At 38.0% G+C, this 21,494-nt stretch overlaps 1 protein-coding gene across 4 annotated transcripts in view; it reads right to left on the minus strand.

Moving 5' to 3' along the window:
- TASP1 (taspase 1) overlaps positions 1-21,494 on the minus strand; it is an 87,752-nt gene that overhangs the window by 22,034 nt on the left and 44,224 nt on the right. For all 4 annotated transcript variants that reach the window (XM_055816287.1, XM_055816285.1, XM_055816286.1 and 1 more), the window contains one exon: positions 6,253-6,363. In XM_055816287.1, the coding sequence (XP_055672262.1) occupies positions 6,253-6,363 (111 nt within the window). The remainder of the gene's footprint in view (positions 1-6,252; positions 6,364-21,494) is intronic.

Below are 21,494 nucleotides of genomic sequence, written 5' to 3' on the forward strand. Positions count from 1 at the left end.
TGGTTCACAGTGTTCTCACCCATGCCACTTCCACGGGCCATCTGTTTGCCCACTTCTGCTGAAGGTTGCCATTTACAGAGCTCTCAGAAGCAAGCTGTGTGACTACAGCCTCATCCATTCCAGCTGCTTTCACCAGCAATTTCAGTTAAACCATCTCAGTGCAAAATCAGCAACAATACAGTATGTGCCTCCAATTCACTGCATTGGCCGAGCTGTGGGGAATTAACCTCTAAATAGTGGCAGTAAAAAAACAACTGCCTACAGTAATAATATTACAGTATTCTACTTAACAGTAAATTCAGACAGACTGTTTCTCTACTTTTAAAAATATCAGACTCTAAGCCAAATTAAATACACACTGAACAGAACATTCCTTAAAACACAGAATGTATTTTATTTTCCAATTAAAGAAATTTTTAAAAAGGTTAAAAGAAAGATTCAAATATATTAATATATTTTTTAAAACAAAGATATTTCTGGATACGCAGACTTACTACTGAGGGCTACAATTATGGTGAAGAGTGTATTTTAACACAGCAATACAAGTGCAAATGAGTAGGTCTACGTTAAGCAAGACTCTAGACATCTGAACGCTATGCATCCATCTTAAAATCTGTAAAAATAATGGTACGAAACTAGCATTATACTGTATTTCTAAACAGAACCCATGCACCATACACAGGAATTAATTTGAGTGTTCTCAAAACACTATGAGTTCAACCGTTAGGAACATATTTCATTAATGTTCTAAAAATAATTGTATTACAGCCAAGCCATTGAGAAAAAGAAATAATAGTGCAGACTCCTGTAAAAAATAACAATATAGGTAATGGTATATTTTTCATATACATTATATCTAATAAGTATTTTGAACAGGAAGATAAAAGGTGCAACCAAAATATTGCCACATATATTAAAGTCATTACAGTTTCTCATTAGGAGGAAAAAGTGATCTGGCTACCCCACTCCTACACCATTTTTGCCCTCTCTGTACTTACAAGAATGATAGATCTTGCTGTACAATGAAAAATTTAGTTAAAATAAATCAAAATATGCCTACTAACCAAAAATAATTTTTTCTACTGCAATAGAATTGCTAGACAAATCTTTGATCTAATACCTTGCTAATGACAAAACTACAAAAACCTGGGGCTTTCAATACCATTTTAAGTCTCATGAAACTCATTGTTACACTGGCATACCAGTGAAGAATTTGGCATGAAATATCCGAAGCAAAACTTCAACTACAGCATTAACTAACAATGTTAGTACTGACTGGCTATACCAGAGAGAAGGGGTAGAAAAAAGCAAACACAAATATCTTTCAATAGTTTTGCTTTAATCCTGACCTCTCCCAGTCACAACATTATATTTTAGAAAACACATTCCCTTCCTTAAAAGCTCAACTGTTCTGCTATTGGTATCTGACATATAGAAAGCATTATCAAGTTTTTATTTATGTATTTCATACGTGACTAATCTGCAGTAATGGTCTCTTAAAAATACGCAAACAGGTCTTCATAGCAATTCCTCATTCACTGATCCCATCAAGTTCTGCAAAAGCAACCATAACTGAACAGCAAGACCCAGGTTCACCTCAGACCAGGGATAGAACATACAGATTTCACAAGTGTTAAGGCAAATAATGGCCTCAACACTCAGCCTTGCTCTGGAGGAATTACAGCTACAAGTGAAGAACATTTTTTTCTTCTGTCTCCTGCACATTAAATTGCTCCCTCCAGAGCACGTGATTGATAGTTGTTCATTTCTGATCCTGTGGTCTTTTTCTCATTTGTAGCTACTGGACAGATTCATCCTCATACAGATTCAATAGTAAACTGTAAAAGAAGTGTTTTATTTACACTTGCCCAGCTGAAGGACGAACCAGCTGTTCATCAGATGTTTTACATTCGTACTCTTCCATAGTAGAGAAGCCATTACCAGCTTCATTGTTTACATTAGCTTTCAAAGTCTTCAGAACTTGGGTCTAAACACTGACGGTGGCGTGGTGTAACCAATTAAGTGCTTTAGCATCCCCCAGCTTTAACAGAGCACAGCTAAACAGTCCTAAACCTTCCTGTGCTGCAACGTGAGTGAAATTAAGACTTTTTCAGGTCAATAATCTATACATCACCTACGCCACTGGACTTTGTCAGCTTGTGTACAGAACATGTTTAAAGTGAAGCTGTTTGCCACTCTCCTTCTGCTATGTATACCATTAAACTTCAAGCTAACGATTTAAATAAACATTAGAAGAATATATAAGCACTAAATGAAGCCTGCTTTTAATTTCACGCATCATTATTTGTTAAATGTTTAAGCGCAAGCTGTCTGAAACCAGAGATCTTTGTATTTCAAGGTAAGTTAAAACATCTGGTTGGAGTTTTTAAAGAGGCTGCAAGGAAAAGCACCTGTACTTTCAAACTTCTCCAGGTAAGTTTTTAAGACATTAAATAACTGAGGATACTGCTGTCCAATAAAATCCCAATGCTTTTGGCAAGGAGAAGCACAGGCAGGACCTAGAAAAACCCTCACAACATCACCACATTGTGTTAGTTTTTCAGCTGGTTTTATGGCACAGGTAACGAAGGGGCCTACTCAAATCTGTCTACCATCGAATACAAACCTGTGAAATCACAAACTTGCAGGGGATAATACAGGTTATATGAGACTTCAGGATCACTCCATTCTCTTCTCATGTCATAGAGAAGATATAATAATGCTTCCACAGCATGCTTGCTCTGTTACAAAACCACAAAGGATACTACAAAGCTTGGAGTGATGCAGCACCAAAACATAAAGTAACAATAACGCTGTGCAATGATACTAGCAGTCTCATAACTCTTTAAGAATAAGGGGATCTCATAATTGGGAAATTCATATTCTGTGATTCCTAACTGTTCAAACTCCTGCTCCCAAGAGTTATATTTGACACAAAATTTCTAAAAGAGAAAGTGTCGGCGTTATCCTTCTGCTATTACCTTTCTGCAGATGTTGCTCATTTTTGAACTGAAGCAGAACTTAAAAATACAAGAATAGACAAACATATTTCTACTTAAGGAAAGACTAAATATCAGATTCCAACTATGTCTTTCAGCTCATTATTTTCTAATACTTTATAAGAAGCTTTAAAGTACAATTCATAACATTGCCATTGTTAAAACCCCAGATTTCCCGCCAGTGAGATGACACAAACATTTATTCTAAGTCTACATTCCACAAACTTGGCCATGTTTGAAAGGAATGATGAGTAACAAAATCCTCTGTTCTTCTGTTTGGAAGGTATTTGTGTTTACAGAACACCATTCTTCAACTGCAGACCAAACCTTCAGTGCTCTTCAACTAAAGATAGCAAGCCTATACAATTTACAAAAATATCTAAACTTAATTTCTCTCACCCTCAACTCAGCCATCAATTGTACATTATCCATAGTAAGCTGGCTCTAAGATATGATGAGAGAAGCACATCTGCCATTAGTTTGCTCATCACCTGCTGTTTAAACAGCACTCACTGTCTAAGCCAGGCATTCCCTAGCTGGAAGGATTCCCAGGGCTCTGCAGAAACTTGGAGAGTTCTGTAAACAGGAAGCACCAATCTGATGGCAACTGCCAAAATCAGCTGTTCATCCCTCCAATACAAGTAACACACATTTTGACTTCTGACAAAACATTCTAGCTCTGCTTTGTTAAAGCTTTTTGCCTTTTTTTTTTTTTCTTTTTTTTTTTTTCTGGCCTTGGTCCATTATAATTCTGGTGAAAGTTTGACAAGACTTCAAATTAAGAAAGCCTAGCACGGAAAAAAACCATGCCATCAGCAAATAGTCTATTAGTCTATTTTATTATTTCACAACAGTAAGAAATCCTGCATCATACCATACATCCTGAGATATCAATTAGCATATCATCTATGAAAATTCACAGGACAAAACCCTATTTAGCACAAGCCTATTGTTTTCAGTGCAATGCATGTTTTCAATTGTTGCACTATATTAGCAAGATATAACCTTGCATTCCAACTTCAGAATTGCAAAGATCCCCCAGAATAACACTACTGGCTGCAAACTTAGTACTACACCACATGTAAACAGCAAGATGTATCTGGACTTAGAGGTTTTCTTCAACCAGTCTTCACCCATATGACAGCTGAGGGCAAACTAGATTTTATGCTTTCTAATCAAAACAAAGAATCTAAACACTTAACCTACAGAAAAAAAAAAAAATTAAAAAAGGCAGCTGTATCTTTCTCCACCCCCCCCCACCCCCCCCTCAGCACTACCCCAAAGTACAACTGAGAAGATAATACACATACCTCATGTCAGGCAACTAAAACTTGCAGTGATAAGCTTCTGAAAATACAAGACAGATCTATCCCTAACTAAAACATGAAACTTTGAAAAGGAATTCTAAACCATCTTCCTAATTTTTCTATCATTAAAAGCACTAATTTGATACTGTCTCTCATTCTTTTCACTCTCCCTTGTTTTGTTCGGCTTAGTCTGTTTTCCCAAGGCTATATGACATCACACTGTTAGCCTGGTATCTCTGCCTGTGCAGCTCCTCCTTCTCTGCAACTAATAGTTTCAGGTATAACAAAAACTTCAGCAATATTCAATACGTCCGGAAGTCCAACACAAACACGTTCACATTTTTAGTAAAGGATAAAGGTTATATCACATAGTAGTTAACATTTAAAATAAAAACATCTGCTCTGCAAACTGGTGGCAAAATGCATTTGGACTAAACAGCAAGAGAAGAATTGCAGTTTTGCTAACAGGTACCAAGAAGAAAAAAGAAAACCCAGAAAACTTAAAGAAGATAACTCAGCTAAGAAGTTCCTGATCTTTCTGTCTTTTATTAGCCAGTTTCTATGAATCACTTTGGCAGTAACTTTCTATTTTGTGCGTGTGCGTGCACTAACACGAAATTGCATAAGGATATGTACAATTTGTGTTTGCTTTTAGTACTCCTACCACAAACAGCACTACAATTTTGAGAGTATGGACTAAAGATCTGACTTTCCTGAAGTTAGGTCACTTCCATCTAACACCTTGACAGTAGTGTTTCCAATTAGCGAAGCTATCACAAACATCCTTCTTAAAGGATTCTCTTGGGTAAATAAATCCCTAATTTTGTGCCACTGTGCACTGGAATATGTGATTAAATACAAAGTTACATTTGTGCTGCTTGGATTATAATCCCCTTAGGGAACACACCGGGATTACTTTGCCGTGCGCTCTTACAGCACCTAGAAATGACAGCAGTACAGTAGCAGACTATCAAGTGCTGCCTTCCAATGCAAAGGTGACTTCACCTCAAACAGTCAAACATCATGTTGTCAGAAGCAGAGTTTAATACGGGTTCAACATTATAAAAAGAAATAAAAAAATTGCAATGCACTGCTTGCCAAGACCAAGGGCAATGGTTCCTGGGTCCCAAAATCGTATGCATATGCCCCTCTCTCAGTTCGAATTAAAACACCCTAAAAATGAACTCTGGCAACACAGTGTACAAGAAGTGTTATGCTGCCCACAAGAAATTTGGAAGGTCAAACTTGTCTCTGGATTCAAAAATTTTAAGGGCTATAAAGACAGTGCATGTCTCACTGGAATCTATGCTATCTTCTGAAGTTAAAGCTTATACAGATACTTTAAAATTCCACATTTGTATTTTCTTATCACTTGAAGAAATAAAACAAGACCTATATTCACAAGAAATTAAACATGTATATGTAGTCGTGTGTAATCCTCTCATATCAGGTTTTTACTTTACAATACTCTGGAAGGATATCTACTTTACTTTTTCAAGAAATTAATTTCATCATGTAGACAGCAAACCAGAATCTGTCTGTCCAAAGAATTTAATTAGAACATGCAGTGGTTTTGAGGTCTCTTATATTTAAAAGGGTTAACATGATGACTAATTTTTATTAATGCTCCTAAACCACCAAATCTAAAATATGCAATTGTACACCACAGCCAGTGATTCAGGCAGGAAATTCTTTCCTCAAACCTCTTTGGGTATTCTATGACTCACATAACAATTGAGGTATTTCCAAGGCTTTTCCCTTAGATTTCCTAAAATATTCTTCTGTATTTTGATTTAACATTTTTTAGATGTAACACAACACTACATTTGAAGCCAACTGCAACTTAAGGCTTAAACAAAAGTAAGTATCTTGATTTTATTTAATAGGGTTAATTGCATTTTAAACAACATTATGCAATGTTTAGGCAATGAGCACCATATTCTTACCAATAAACTTGTTTTGCATAGTCTCTAGGAGAGCTTGGTGGGCATCTTCCGTTTGCAAAGCACATGAACATTCTCTGGCCAGTATGGTTCGGACAAGGTGCTCACCACAACCTAAAGAAATATTAAGATTGGAAATAGTCAAAATATAGGTATCATTATGAAGAAACTCTGTCATTATTTTATATCATCATGGCCAAATAATAATTAAAAAAAAAACCCTCTGACAGGCTTCTGCAATATTTTTTTATTTTTAAAGAGAGTGACGCTGAGTCACATGAAAATTCAACTGATGTCAGCAGTTTTTCTCACAACTTTCCTGAAATCTCTACTGTACGAAGTCATAAACCAAAAAAGGTGAACTACGGCAAGAAGCAAGAAAAAGCAGAAACAGTGAGAAGAAACAGCGAGAGCATCTCCAACTTGTCATCTTTTTCCAGATCCTGCATGCAATCCTCTCTCTCAAAGAATCCACTGACTAATCATTCTCACAGAAGTGATCCTTGGATGCAGCTCTCTTCAAACCAAGAACATCTTTAGCGAATGCCACAGTAACCCCCTTGCATGATGTAATCTTCTATGCAGTCCATCTGATTTAGCCTCTTGTCAATAAAGGAATATGTGACTTTACCTATGCTTTTTTGACAGGGTGACTGCTCACTGGACTCCTGATAAAAATTCCTGTAACTTGTAAAGGTTTGTCACTAAGACACTAAAAAGCTCCAGCAAACAACCACTTATTGCCTTAGTGCTTTCTGTAGCTATCCCCTGAAAACTCTTGATGACGAAGGCAAACAGGTGCTACTCTTACTTTGTAGGAACACTTTCACCCTGTTGTTTTTCTCTCACATTCTTTTGCATTCCTGTTCTGTGCTTTGGGACTGACAACTGTGGTCAAATGGCACAGTGCATGTTTACTGGATCAACATTTTCATGGACAGGGAAGCACACTGGGGATACCTTCTGCATATATACAGAAGTCGTTCTACTACTGTGCCTCCCATTCCTGACATTTTTCCCCAATGGCAAGGATGCAAATGAAGCAGCTAGAAGAGGTCTAACCAAGCGCCAGTTTAGCTGAAATGTGCTACCCAGTAGGAAAAAAAGGAAAACCATGACTAATTTACAGCTGTAATATGACAATGATTTCAAATTACTTATGTTAGGTGATTACATTTTGATCAGACTTTTAACTTCAGTGTATCAGGGCCTAAAACTGCATTAGACACCAGAATATATAGAGAAAAGGCTAATATAGTAAATTCCCAATTATCTATACATTTTTCTAGCAAATTTTTCATTAACCATGACAAGACACAAGCACTGTGCTGGCTCCATAAAAGAAAAATCTATTATAATCCAGCTGGACTTGTTAGCTCAGGTGCAGAACTACATAAATACACCTACGCACCTTCCAGAAACAATTTATGGCTGGAAACAATCTAGCTGCTTTCACGTGGCAGAGCGCCGGAGCTGGTAAGACACCAGACCTAAGTTGGCTTCAAAGGCAGCTCAGTCTCCACGGATAACACTCACTTTTACTGGAAGCACTTACGAGCCCAGAACAGAGAAAACTGAGCGATTCTGGCTGAAGCCAGCCTAGATCTGGCACAAAGAATGAACTAATAAATAAACCCAACCCAAACTGGCTCCAGTGCCTCTGCTGAGTGCCTCGCTGCTGTGCTTCCCAAAATGCTGAGTTTAGAGCACCGACTGGTTTGGGCACAACGTTGCACAAACGCACCCCAGCAGGTCTAGTGCTGCATCTCTGAGCTACTCACAGACTGGCTTCTCATTCTGCCCACCATTTTTAAGCTCTAATTAACATGGCAACCTGCTCCAAGAATCTCTCTTTCTGGTTACTTGTCACACAATTACACCCTTCCCCTTAAAGGCAAAGTGAGTTTACAAACACTGTTCTTCAAAGACTGCTAACACAGAACAGGGCAGGGGGGAGGGGAGAAAAAAAAAAAAAAGTCCTTACCTCCCATTTCCAAGATTAAAAACAAAGCAACAACAACAAAAGAAAAACCCACCTATGGAGCATTATGGATGCATTAGATGTCAGAGAATAAGCTCAGGGACCAGACTGCACAAAAACTGTATACTCGTGTCCCAAAATTCTTGCTACATTCAATAATCAAAGTTACACCTACAAATGGGCAGGGTCTCCTGATTCATACAGTTTGGTTAAACTGAATTGTTTGACTCTGGGGTACTTTGGCATTGAATCTACATACAATTGGCACAACAGAAAGACCAAAAATTCTTTGTATGGCAAACAGATTGAGTAAAAAACAGTTATAGATTTTGAGGAAAATGCAAGAGCTCAAATACTACAATAATTACACAGCAAAGGGAGGCAGTTCTTGAGAGCACAGGGGGGGAAAAAAAAAGTGTTTTCATTGAGACTGTCAAGCTCTTGAGTTATTGAGAAAAGTGTCCCAGTTAGGATATTATCTTCAAGAGGCTCACACAATACAGTGTCCTCAGCTGCTGCTTATAGGAGGGTCTGTCCATTCATAGCCTCATTACTTCCATGCTCGAAAGCTTTTCTCCACAATAAAACTGAGAGTTATCTAGTATTTATTCCGGACAAAGTAATGTATGAAGAACACGCAAAAACCACAAGATACATTTTACCCATAGATCATAACATAGCTATCATTTTTTTTAAACTAAGAAAATTCAATCATGACTAAGTTTTTCTGTAAAGAACAAAACTAAATAAGCATATGCTTCAGCAAAAACCTAGCAAGTTGACTTTTTTCTTGAAAAGAACCTGTTAACGCCTTTAAATACAACATTCATACCCTATGCGAGACAAGAAGCATGGGAATTAGAATGTGGATCAAGCAAATGAGACACAAAAATCAGAGTGAGCCTACGCATCTCCTATGCATCTAGTAACAAAACCAGATGTTAGTACTTCACCATTTTTAAGTAATTCTTAAATTGGCATCAAAAAGACAATAGCCATTTTTTAGCATGATGTATAATGTTATTTCCCCCCCAAGAGAATGACTTTATTGAAGAGTTCCCATAACATCAAGTCTGCTACAAAGAAAAAAAAAAAAAAAAAAAAAAAAGAGAGTGAGAGAAAACTTAATATGGGCTAAGAACAGCTGCAGCTCACTGACGTGATCCAGGATCAACCACAAGGAAAGCAGCCTTGCAATTCTAACACATCACACATCTCTACATCCCCACAGACAAAAGTCATTCCTTTTTGTCATATTTATGTCAACCTATAAGACAGCAAGCTTAACAGACTGCTGCTGGCAGTGTACGTAAAAATCTTTCAGCACATCACATGCCAGCAATCTGCAGGGACAGATAACTAAGGAAAATAATCTCCCCATTTTGAAAAGAAAAATTGGTTACTGAAGTTTTTGATGTAGGAACATCTATTTTTGAGTAAGAAAAATAACTAAGCAGCGTTTCACATACTTTGACCAGATAAATGCTGAGAAAAAGAATTACCCTCATTATTCCAATAGAATTGCCCTTCCTATTATCTCAAGTTAGAACCAAATACCAGAGTGTGAGCTGCCTTTCAGCCTTAGCAGACCTACACGTCTCTACAGTGTCAAACTGGAAAATCGCTGTAGATAATACTAGGGCTAGACACAAAATGAATGTATACAGAATTACAGTAATCGAAACTTGATTTATAACTTACACTATAAACCTGTGGCTTCAAATTTATAGTTCCATTCTCCTGTAACCTAACCGCCACCATTAGTCAACTTCTGAAAAAGTTGTATTAACATGACCCAAGACAGCAACTACAGTCAAATCAACTTCAACACATTACCAAATCATGCACATAAGCTGATGAAAATGTAAATCTGGTTCATTTGCTTAACTATTTCACATTATACTAAATTTAACTGGATATCTTAGTATACTTGCGGCTTTTTCACCGAATAACACTAAAACCAAGCCAACAGGGACTCTTAACAAGATTTTTTCAATTCTACATTAAAGTCTCAAATATACTTGTTTCAATAACTTTGCTGTAAACAGAGTTTAAATCATTTTATTATCCTTTCCCAGTTAAAATGATGACTTCTTTGGTAACCTGAAGCTCATTATATCTCAGAGACAAACACTTTGCAATGACAGACCAAAGCTTCCATAACCCTTCACACAGAAGTGACTCAAATGGAGATGACTATCTGGAAAAATTTACTGGGTTAAATTAGTACTTCTCACTGAAATAACTGTTTCATATAGTAAACAAATTCTTTTCCTAACACAGTAAAATTGTGCAAACACCAGGTTGCCTATTTATAAATACTCCACTGACAAAACCACTGCTGCTGGCATTAGCGATGTCCACATCTGTAGGGGCAAGTACAATTAACTGCCCTCCTATAGGATCACTACTGGCAAAGTGAACAGTGTTTCTAAAGGAAATGTATAGTCTATTTTGATGAAATGTGCCTGACAGATTTGGTGGCCTTTAACAATGGGGTTACAGTGCTGGTGGAGGGAGAGGCAACTGGTGTCATCTACCTGAACTTCTGCAAAGCATTTGACACTGTGCCACACAAAGTCCTTGTCTCTAAATTGCAGACATGGATTTGACACATGGATGGACCACTGGGTAGATAAGGAACTGGCTGGGTGGTCGCACTCAAAGAGTTGTGGTCAATGGCTTGATGTCTGAGTGGAGACCAGTGATGGGTGTCATTCCTCAGGGGTCAGTATTGGGACTGGTGCTGTTTCATGTCTTTGTCAGTGACGTGGGCAGTGGGATCAAGGGTGCTGATGACACCAAGCCGTGTGGTTCAGTTAACACACTGGAGGGAAGGGATGCCATCCAGAGGGACCTTCACAGCCTTGAGAGGTGGGCCCGTGCAAACCTCGTGAAGTTCAGCAAGGCCAAGTGCATATGGCGGAGGTGGGGGGGCAATCACAAGCACAAACACAAGCTGAGCGGAGAATGGATTGTGAGCTTTGGGGGTGCTGGTGGACAACAAGCTCAACATGATGTGGCGATGTGCACCTGCAGCCTGGAAAGCCAACCATATCCTGGGCTGCATCAAAAGAAGCATGACCAGCAAGGTTGAGGGAGGTGATTCTGCCCATCTACTCAGCATTTGTGAGTACTGAATTCAGCTCTGGAGCCCCTAACATAAGGACATGGACCTGGAGCCAGTCCAGAGGAAGCCATGAGGATGATCAGCAGGCTGGAGCACCTCTCCTCTGAAGACAGGCTGAGAGAGCTGGGGTGGTTCAGCCTGGAGAAGGCTCCGCGCAGACCTTAGAGCAGCTTCCAGTACCTGAAGGGGCCTGCAGGAAAGCGGAGAGGGACTTTTTATAAGGGCCTGTAAGCGATAGGACAAGGGGGAACGGCTTTAAGCTGAAAGAGGGTAGGGTTATATTAGATGTTAGGAAGAAATTCTGTACTGTGAGGGTGGCGAGGCACCAGCACAGGTTTCCCGGAGAAGCTGTGGCTGCCCCATCCCTGAAGGCCAGGCTGGATGGGGCTTGGAGCAGCCTGGGCTGGTGGAAGGTGTCCCTGCCTGTGGCAGGGGGGGTGGAACTAGGTGATCTTTAAGGTCCCTTCCAACCCAAACCATTCTATGATTCTAACATGCAAAGACAGATACTTCGATGAAAGTTTCTAGCCTCCTAGGTAAGAGGCAAGAAGTTTTTTAAAAAACCCAACAGATTGCTAAAAGCTTCAGGGATATCTGGTAGCAACAGGCTCCTATGACAAGAGAAGCAAAGAAGGATAACACTTGACAGTCATAACACATTTATTTTGCTCTCAAAGCAACAAGCTTGGCGAGAACCAGAATCTAAAAAAAACCCAACAACAATCCAACTCCCTCCCCCCCAAACCCCAAAACAACCAAACAAAAACCCCACAACCAAACCTCACAAAAAAACCGTCTTCAACCACAAGCTTCTAACCCTGCTTGAAAACCACTTGGAGATCGTACAGAAAACCCCTGATGATCATACAGAAAGCATCACAACTGATTTTCAGAGACACATATATTCTTGGATCACGCCACAGTACAGCTTCTAACACAGTGTTTCTTTCAAAGTGCAAAGCTGACCAACAGTAAAATATGACTTCCCTCTTCTGTAGGTATTTAAATGTGTAATTTCCGAAAAGAATAGCTCTTTTCCTATTCAGACACTCCTCACTGATTCCTACAAGAACCCCACAAGAACAATCTGGGAATCTACAACCTCTTTTTTTTTTTAATAGCCTCTTTTGCTTCTGTTATCCTATTATAATTTAACAGTTATTTATGTATCAGCAGTCCTCTGAAGTTACCATTTCAGCAAAAAATAGCACAGAAAAGTACAAAGCCCCCTCCAGGCATTTTTTTGAGCTTGGAGCACAGCAAGATGGTTGTCCCTGCACTCCACACACCAGATATTGATTAGTGAATCAGATCAGCCAAACCAAAAGTACCTGTTAACATTGCACAGTGCTGTACAACAAGTGAGATACATGCTTTTTGCAGAGGAATGAGAGACAGGAACCGATCATGGAATCCTGTTACTATGCTGACAAAAGATATTAATTTTTGCACTGTCATTCATAATGCCATTAGTGGACAGAAACTCTAGAAAGCAACTCCGTGGCACCTGAATGTCAATATATGCACATGGGAAGAAATGTATCACAGTTGCATACCTTAACAGGTATAAATGTGAACTGTAGATCTTACTGACCTATTTAAAGAGTTAAGAATTTTTCATTATAGTCCATACAGTTACACAGAAGTACATACACCAATTCATCCTTTTAGTGCTTTCTGCATACACCTATCACATCAGTAATGAACGAAGCTTAGCCAAGGCAAGTTTTATGAGCATATGAAGCACCAGCCATTATGCTGTAGAGCTAGGCCCAATCTGCATTTCAAGCAGTTCATCTGTATGCATACAATGATTTTTAACCTCTAAGTCTTTTTGAACATTTTGTTCTGTTTAGTTTGTCAGTAAATGAAACCAATGCAATTCAACAGCATACCACCGGCCAGGTACATACTGCAGCATGGTAGCTACAGAGACAATCCAGATGCTGTTTGTGAAAGTGTCAGTTGCTGAACTGAGAAAACAAACAAGCCAGTAACATTTAAGCTAGAGCAATTTTGTATTTTTCCTTCCTAAGTGATCTTTAATAGTTAATAGCTCTATTCTGTAGTAATTTGCTGGTTAGCTTATGCACAGCTTCCACTACAAACAAGTTACAAGGGGTTTTTTTTGTGGGCTTGGGTTTTATTTTCTTTTTAAAAGATTGTTAACGTCTTTAATTTTCAGCCACTGCATACTATTTGAAGAAAAGTTAAGAAATCTGAGCGATAATATTTAAATTTTAATCTAACCTTCTGTACCAAACAGTAACTAATACTCTACCTTAATTCACAGGTTATACAAACCTTAAGTTGCTATTGACTTGGGATCTTAATTTGAGCTTCATGCAAGAAACTAAGGATTAATTTACTAGGTTTTCTTCAGCATAGTGATTTCTCAAGTAGATTTCCAATGCTCTAAATAACCACAAGAAGAGGGGAAAGAACCCAGCACAATGTAAGCTGAACATCCCATACAATGCGTGCTCTGCATCTTATAATGTTCTACCAATGGAACCAAGATGGCAAACGAAAGGAAGGCCTTCTGCAAAGCAAGGGCCTCCAAGCAGCGTGTCAGAAAGAAATTGTTTTTCTGCTTCTTTTGATGGGAGATGCTTTCAAGTCAGGAAATTAGAAACAGGTGTGCCAGAGGGCACACACACATCCATGCACCACACTGAAAAACACGCGTTTTCAATTTTCAGACATGAAAGAGACTCCTGTTGAATGGAAGGAGAAATGAAAATCTAGCTTGCTTTCTGCAAGCCATAAGCAGAGAGCTTATGGAGCTTTGACAAGCTGCCGGAGCCTGTCTAGCTATTGAGACATACAGTACCTCAACAAAAAGTGTTGGAACTTGTTTTAAAGGAGTACAAAATGGAAACTTGCATTACTCACATTCATTCAAGGATGGAAAAATTAATCTAGTTACTCCACTGCCAAAGTATGACTCTTCTCTTTTCAGAAGCTAAAGACAGAAGTTACAGGTTATCTGTATTTTATTATCTATTCCATACAGCAGAGTCTGAACCTAGTTCTATTAAGTTGTTTTAGCTTTGATGTTATTTTCAGTTACATAGTAGTGCCTAGAAGTCTCAGTTAACAAGTTAAAAAACTACTACTTCTACTTTATTTCCTGAGTAACTTCTAGTTAAGCCTAATGGGAACACAGTCAAACCTGTATTTTAGTCAGCTCTGGTTGTCATTACCAGCATCTCTAGAAAGAGCTGACTGAAAACTTGCAAGCCCATGATTTTAAAAAATAAAATACAGTACAATAAAAATATTTGTCTGGTAAGATACTGATACGGTTAGTTACATAATAAAATGAAAATTTAAACTCTAATGCTGAAAAGACTTGAACTGTTACAGTCTCACATAATGGACTACAGTACTAAATTAAAGTTGCGCAACTTTTAGCTTTTTGTACTTCTATCAGCTGCTGCATCTTGCCTTCACACTAGCAGGGGAAATTTTTAACTTACTGACTTGCTGCCAGGAAGAACACCTGCAAACAAAGTCCTGTCCAATTCCTAAAGCATTGATCCTAGAGGGATCAATGGAGCACATTCTTGTTGCAGACAGATAAGTCTTAGATGGTTTAACTTCCAAACCACCAGGCACCTACTAAGAATATGCAAATGGAAATTTTTCAAAAGGTTGTAACATCAATAAATTTGGGTAGGTTTCAAAGATAACCAAAGACAAATTCTACATCCAGACAAACTGTGTCTAAAGTATCTTCTCTAAGGAAAGGTGGGAAAACACTTTCGATACAATTAAATTCTTAATATGGGCAAAATAAAGTAAAATCACTCTGAAGAACAATGCAGCCAGGTTTTCTATGATTTTATAGATAAAAGAATAAAAAAGGATAAAAATTTAAAACATGCCAAATGCATGAATCATTCATGTCTAAACAGTGGGAAATGCCAGGTAACTTTAACTATTAAAAAACCCTATTTGTTTCAATTACCATGAACAAGAAGAATTTCAGATATACGTCCAAGAGCAGTTAGAATGAAGAAAAAGTGTAGTTCCATTAAAGGGGGGGGTGGGGAGGGGGTGTTTCACATTTGTCTTTAGATTTAATATATTTTGAAAGATTAATCTCAGTTTAACTGAAAAGGAAAAAGCAAGCTCTTTTTTGCCTAGGTCTCCATCAGAAGCTTTGCTGCTATTGCTGTCTTTGTAAAAATATTACACCTTTCCAAACTACATCACTTGTGTCATATAAAACTTACAGCAAAGGAAATAAGATAGTAGCTTATGTGTTAGCTAACTGAACGTATACAACCATTTTCTCCCAATCACAGAAAATTGTTTAAGACATAAAAAGAGAGTTCACTTTGCTGCTGTCTCCATTTCGTTTCATATCTTTGCACTTATTTCAAGCCATTTGGGAAAGGCATGGAAAATAGAAACAGGACTAACTGTTCAGAGCAGGAGACGGTGCTGCACAGCTGGCTGCTGCCCCAGGTTATGAACTCGCTGCTCTGTGAGTAGTGGGCTTTCTACAGGAGACTACCACTCTGAAAAAACCTGTGCAACTAAATGCAGTAATATACCGCAAGCATGAAGCCCAATTACAATTCCAAGAGGCAATAAGCACTCTTAAGCAACAATAAGGTTGTTGCATCCATCCAGTCCTACTTCAAAACAACCCTTCCAAAGGCAATTCAAACCACCATTCTGATTATTTTGTGGACAAAACCCTCAGCTTTGAACACTGTGGCACTGTGTTTAATTGACTGCTTCTCAACGCTACCATTCCCACAAATCATCTCTGCCTGTTGCTTCCTCTCTCTTCACACAGCCTTGTGGTGGTACCGAGTTAGTTCAGACACCACATGCTACAGCACTGAAGCCTCCAACCAGCATCTGGACGCAAAGGCTGAACTCTTGACAGAAGCATTCACTTCAGAGGTAAATACTGATCTGTCTGGAGATAGACCTCTTTCTTCCTCTACCCTCTGGTTCACTGTAACAATGACATAACTCTCCTCCATATGCAGCTGCTTCATCTGTGATGCATTAAATTACCTATTATTCCCCAAATCTTACAGGACCAGACTGATTTTGAGAGATAATACATATTTCTACAAAGTGATTAACTGCATCATAAGATCTATCTCACAAAGCGTAGCTCAAACCATCTATACAGCATACAAGATTTGCATGTGAAATTCCGCTGGGCATTTGGAGCACAGACTCAGAGGGACACAGGCCAGACAGATAAACGGCACCTGCCCAGGTATCGGCAGTAACTGGATCCCAGCGCAGCCCCTACTGCCCTCAATACATGCGGACCACAAAGCCAACGTCCTACCTCACAAGTCAATTTCTTGGCATTAAAACTTCCTTGAAAAAGATTTACTCCACAGATTTGCACACCACTTTCATTCCTGTTGAAAATGAATTTTCAAGGAAGATTCTACAGTTCAGCGGCTTCCATAATGAGAGACCAAAGTGCTGGCTGAGTGCATAGCTCAACAGCCAAGTTAGCAAGCACAAGCCATCTCTCCATAGATGTAATTTCCTATTCTACCCTACCTGTTCCATCTTGCCAGCAAAGGCATCCATGTGGCACACAATGGACTGGAAAGAATAGATATGAACAAAAAGTAAAAATCTGAGCAGGAAAAAGCAGGGGGAAGAAGAGTGAATACGCTTACTTATTGATAAGGATTTCAAAGACAAGAGAACTCTCCTGGAGCAAGGGGCTGGACTAGATCATCTCCAGAGGTTCCTTCCAAGCTCAACAATTCTGTGATTCTTCACAATACAAAATGTGCGATTTTTCACTTCATGGAATGATGCATCATATATATATGTATATCCGACACAGTTTTTAAAGTACTTTGATGCAACCCCTAAAATGCCTTTATGAGAACAGAGGCCCGTGATTTTGCCCAGAGCGCTGAAGAGCCAGTCCCATATTATGATCTTGGCGAATTCACCAACACATGAAACTGTTAAGGGAGTCACGCACATCCTGCTTATTTACATACAGTCTGTGCACTTACTCCTAAAACACTGCTGTTATCTGTATCTGATTTTCTTTCAGTCAGGAACAGACTGGGCAGGGGAGAAGAGCAAGACATCATGAAAAGACTCTTCTCAGACTGAATCCTCAACTATACCTCAGTTTGGGTCGCTAAGTCTAGTATCCCTGCTCCTTTCTCAACAAAACACAACTTTGGGCTCAGTCCTGAATCCCAATTACACTTGTTAACATGCTTTATTTTTCTAAAAGAGCTCAATATATTTAAAGAGTCGACTCATTTTTCTTCAGGATTATAAACCGTAATTAGGTCCCATTTAAATTCTCGCTCAGACATCACATCACTGTACTGGTCTTGTATCAAATATTCTCCTCAAACGGATTCTAGTAAAAGCTGCAGACTTTGCAGCTTTGTGTTACAGAATTTCTGCATTTGGTAAATAATGCAAGACCTTCTGTCTATCTTTCAAAATGCAATATTAAAAGGTTTTCTGGCTTCAGTGGCTGATAGTCATACACGAAGCACACCATGCAGGCAGAATGGGTAAGAATACTTTCCACTACCTACTCTTTGTGAAGATGTAAAAAGGAATGCAATACACTACTCTCAGTCTACATTTCCACTAAAAATTTCCACTTACAGATGCATTTCCAAAACCTCCTGCATTAGCTGTCATTGTACATTTTATATTTACCTTTATATTTTATATTTAAGGTTCTGCATATCCAAAGCTTATTACTATTTTTCAACCTATTTCCTAGGAAAAACACAGCCTGCTTCTTACCCCAGTAGTATTACTTTTGGCACAGTTAATTCACAATCATCACGGATATTCCAGCTGGGAAGGAGATTCAATGTCACACTTGATATTATTTTGAATGAGAAGAATATACACAGTCTTTGATTCATAATAAGTTCAGGAAAAAATAGGAAATGTTTTCTTAAAGTACAGCCAAAAAATGGACTATTGTTTCTCCTGCGGTTGGGCTTTGTTCACAAATGTTTTCCCTCCAAATAATACCCATCTTCCTGTGTTTACATTCATATATCAAAAAAACCCATACATAAAGAGTTCCAAGTGGCCTTACAAGCATGTTTTTGGACTCTTTTTTTCAGGAGGTGGTGGGGGTGTTTAAAGGGGAGGCTGTTTTGTTTGTGTTTGTATGTGTGCACAAAGGTGTGTACACATGCACGCATGAGCTTTTAAATACCAAAGATCTGGCTGCTACTATGTTGATGCAAAAACCAGTTTAGCTGTTACTTACATTTATACTAATAAAGGCCACTGGTAATGCTCATCTCATTTAACAAACTTTGACTCAGTCTTTACCACCATTCCTGCACGGAATAGCACTTGCATTATCTTGTTAGATGTCACAGTTAAGGTTGCCCAGGTATCCTAGCTATGCCTGCAACTGAAATGTTCTTTGAGTTTCTTGAATTTTAATATTGGTTTTGAGATATTTACAGAATTCCTCTAATGTTTATCCTTCAGTTGCCAATAAAGTCCCACAACTGTACTTAAAAATGAAACAAAAGTCTAATATAATTCAGAGTTTATACACTGAAATGCCACCAAAAACCGATACATACAACAAAAATATCAGAAACATTTTACTTCTTTACACAGAAACTGAATTTTATACTGAAAGTTACAGAATAAACCTTGAATTTAAGGGCCTTTATATTCAGTCATTCCTAAGTTGCACCGTCTCCTCTATCCTGTCTTTAGAAAGCCTTCATCAGTTTATTTCAGTCCTCCCACCCCCTGTTAAACTATAGCCATAAAATTGGAGTTTTACAATATCTTGTATTTTATAAACCATGAAGTAACTTCTCAAAAAGCCAAAAAAAATAAAACCAAAGACAGTGTGGCTAAACAACAAGGCCAAGAGACTGTTAGAGGTAAGAAAATACCATTCAAAAAGTTGAAGTCATGCCCACACAAGTTCAGAAACACCACCTTTGGCACGTTCAATATAAAATCATGATAAAAATGGCCAAAAATATTTGAGAAACAACTTGCTAAAGGCATAAGAACTAATACCAAATCCTCCCTGAACACGCAAAAGCAGGAAGCCTGCCAGCATCCACAGGGCCAACAGAAGATCAAGATGTAAAAGCATGCCTTCAAATAATACGTGACCATTGAAATAAAGCCACATGAATTTGGAAGCACTTTCAATGAAGTACTTTTATGGCGATGCCTTCCCCCGACACCTTGGTGAGTTTTTTTAATGAGGAAGGTATTGAAAGATATGTCTCAAACTGAAGCTTCAATAGAAGGATTTTAGAACAAAATCAATGAAAATTCAAGAATAATGCCTACTGTGTTACTAACTGTGGCATTAAAACTAACACTTCTCTTTGTCCAAGAAAGCTTCTACAAAGGTCAAACCATCACAGAATAAGAAAAACATTAGCAGAAAATATTAAACAACTGGTTTTCCAAGTACATAAAGAAATGGGAAATCTTGAGAAAGTCATCCTGACCTATTAAAAACAAAGGTATCTCCAGCTTATAAAGTCCCAATATCACAAATGGCTAGAAGCTTGGATAACACAGCAGAGATGTTTTTCTCAGTCCTCTCCCTTCCTTTGAGACCTGCAAACAACCCTCTGCCTGAAACAGGACACCAATCTGGAGCTCTAGTTCAATCCAACGTGTCCATTCTTACGTTCCTACCAATTTCATATGGATTTCAATATGCAAGAATTTGTATTCTGGATACTTTCAATTACTATTCCAAACTCTCCTTTCCCCACACTGTTCAACCTCTTGCCTCCAAAAGCTAAAGACATAAGCAATTTCATAAGAATGGAATCAAAATAAATCACAAAACCTGGCCTTAAAGACTGCTTGTGGAAACTAATGGCAAAGAAGATCCTTTTTCAAGACTACGTATAAGGGCCTGATGTAGCAAACTCTCAAGGCTTGAATTTCTATCCCCAGCTATCACTAAAAGAAGTTGAAAAGTCTAAACCAGCACAAAGGTGAAACTGTTTATTCCCCAAAGAATCCTTAAAGTTAAAATTTCATTTAACACCTATTATAATAATTTTGAGCATACTTTCGATAAAGCTTTAAGGGAACCAGAGTCAAACATTTCTCATCATTCGCAACTTTTTTTTTTTAAATGTGATTTGATGAATCAGCTATTCTGTGAAGTCATTTAAGAATAAACTTAGAAGTCTACACATAGAATACTCAACACACACAGCAACCAAAGCCTAATTTTCTCCTTAGAAAAAACAAAAAATCTCTGCAGAAAACGTTAGGATTAATTTAAGCCAAAATTACCACTTAAAAACAAATTAAAATGAAGATACGTGAAATTAAAACAATAAAACGTTATATTGTGAAAACCACAGAAATCTAAACTCATTGTAAATTTATTTTATGGACATATTTCAAGTGCTTTTACATACAAGCATGTATGCCTGTACCTAAAACGAAACATGAAACGAATTTGCATGCACACATAGTTTTTATTTATACATAACATACAAGTTTCATTTGTTGCTGGTTTTCTAAATGTATGTCCACACAAAACCAGTTTACAAACCTACAAGAGGCGGGTATAATCACTATTGCAAATACAGTGTAATCTGATTTTAAGTACATCAAGTGACAACACTTACCTTCTCTTAGGAAGCACTGTCAATCTTAAAGCTCTCCAAATCAAGGCATCTTCTAGAATTTAGGCAGTACCTTTATTTTCTAAAACTTTCATCCAACAATGATATATTTTAACATATTATTTTCTTGCTTAAGCCTTGCCAGTTTCACCTTTTGAATATTTGCAGATGTTTATGCTCCCATTCCCATCTCCTGTTGTGATCCAGCCAAGTTGTAAGTTTCATTCTTTCAGCCTTTCCTATAATTTAATTTTTCCATCCTTCTACCACTTAATTAACTTCATGGTTCACATTGTTGTATGCTCACATTTTAAACAAAAGTCAGGCATCAATGTATTTTAAAACTGCACTAAACATAAATTGCATTATAAAATAAAACATTATGAGCTTCTGAAAATGGAAAGAATGGTATTGATTACAGAAGAGTTCTCACTTCCTGCAAACACTTATATCTCCCTCCCTCTCTCTCTTTCTCTCTCTCACACACACACAC

Source organism: Falco peregrinus, chromosome 11 (genome assembly GCF_023634155.1).
Source record: "Falco peregrinus isolate bFalPer1 chromosome 11, bFalPer1.pri, whole genome shotgun sequence".
Taxonomy (NCBI): Eukaryota; Metazoa; Chordata; class Aves; order Falconiformes; family Falconidae; genus Falco; species Falco peregrinus.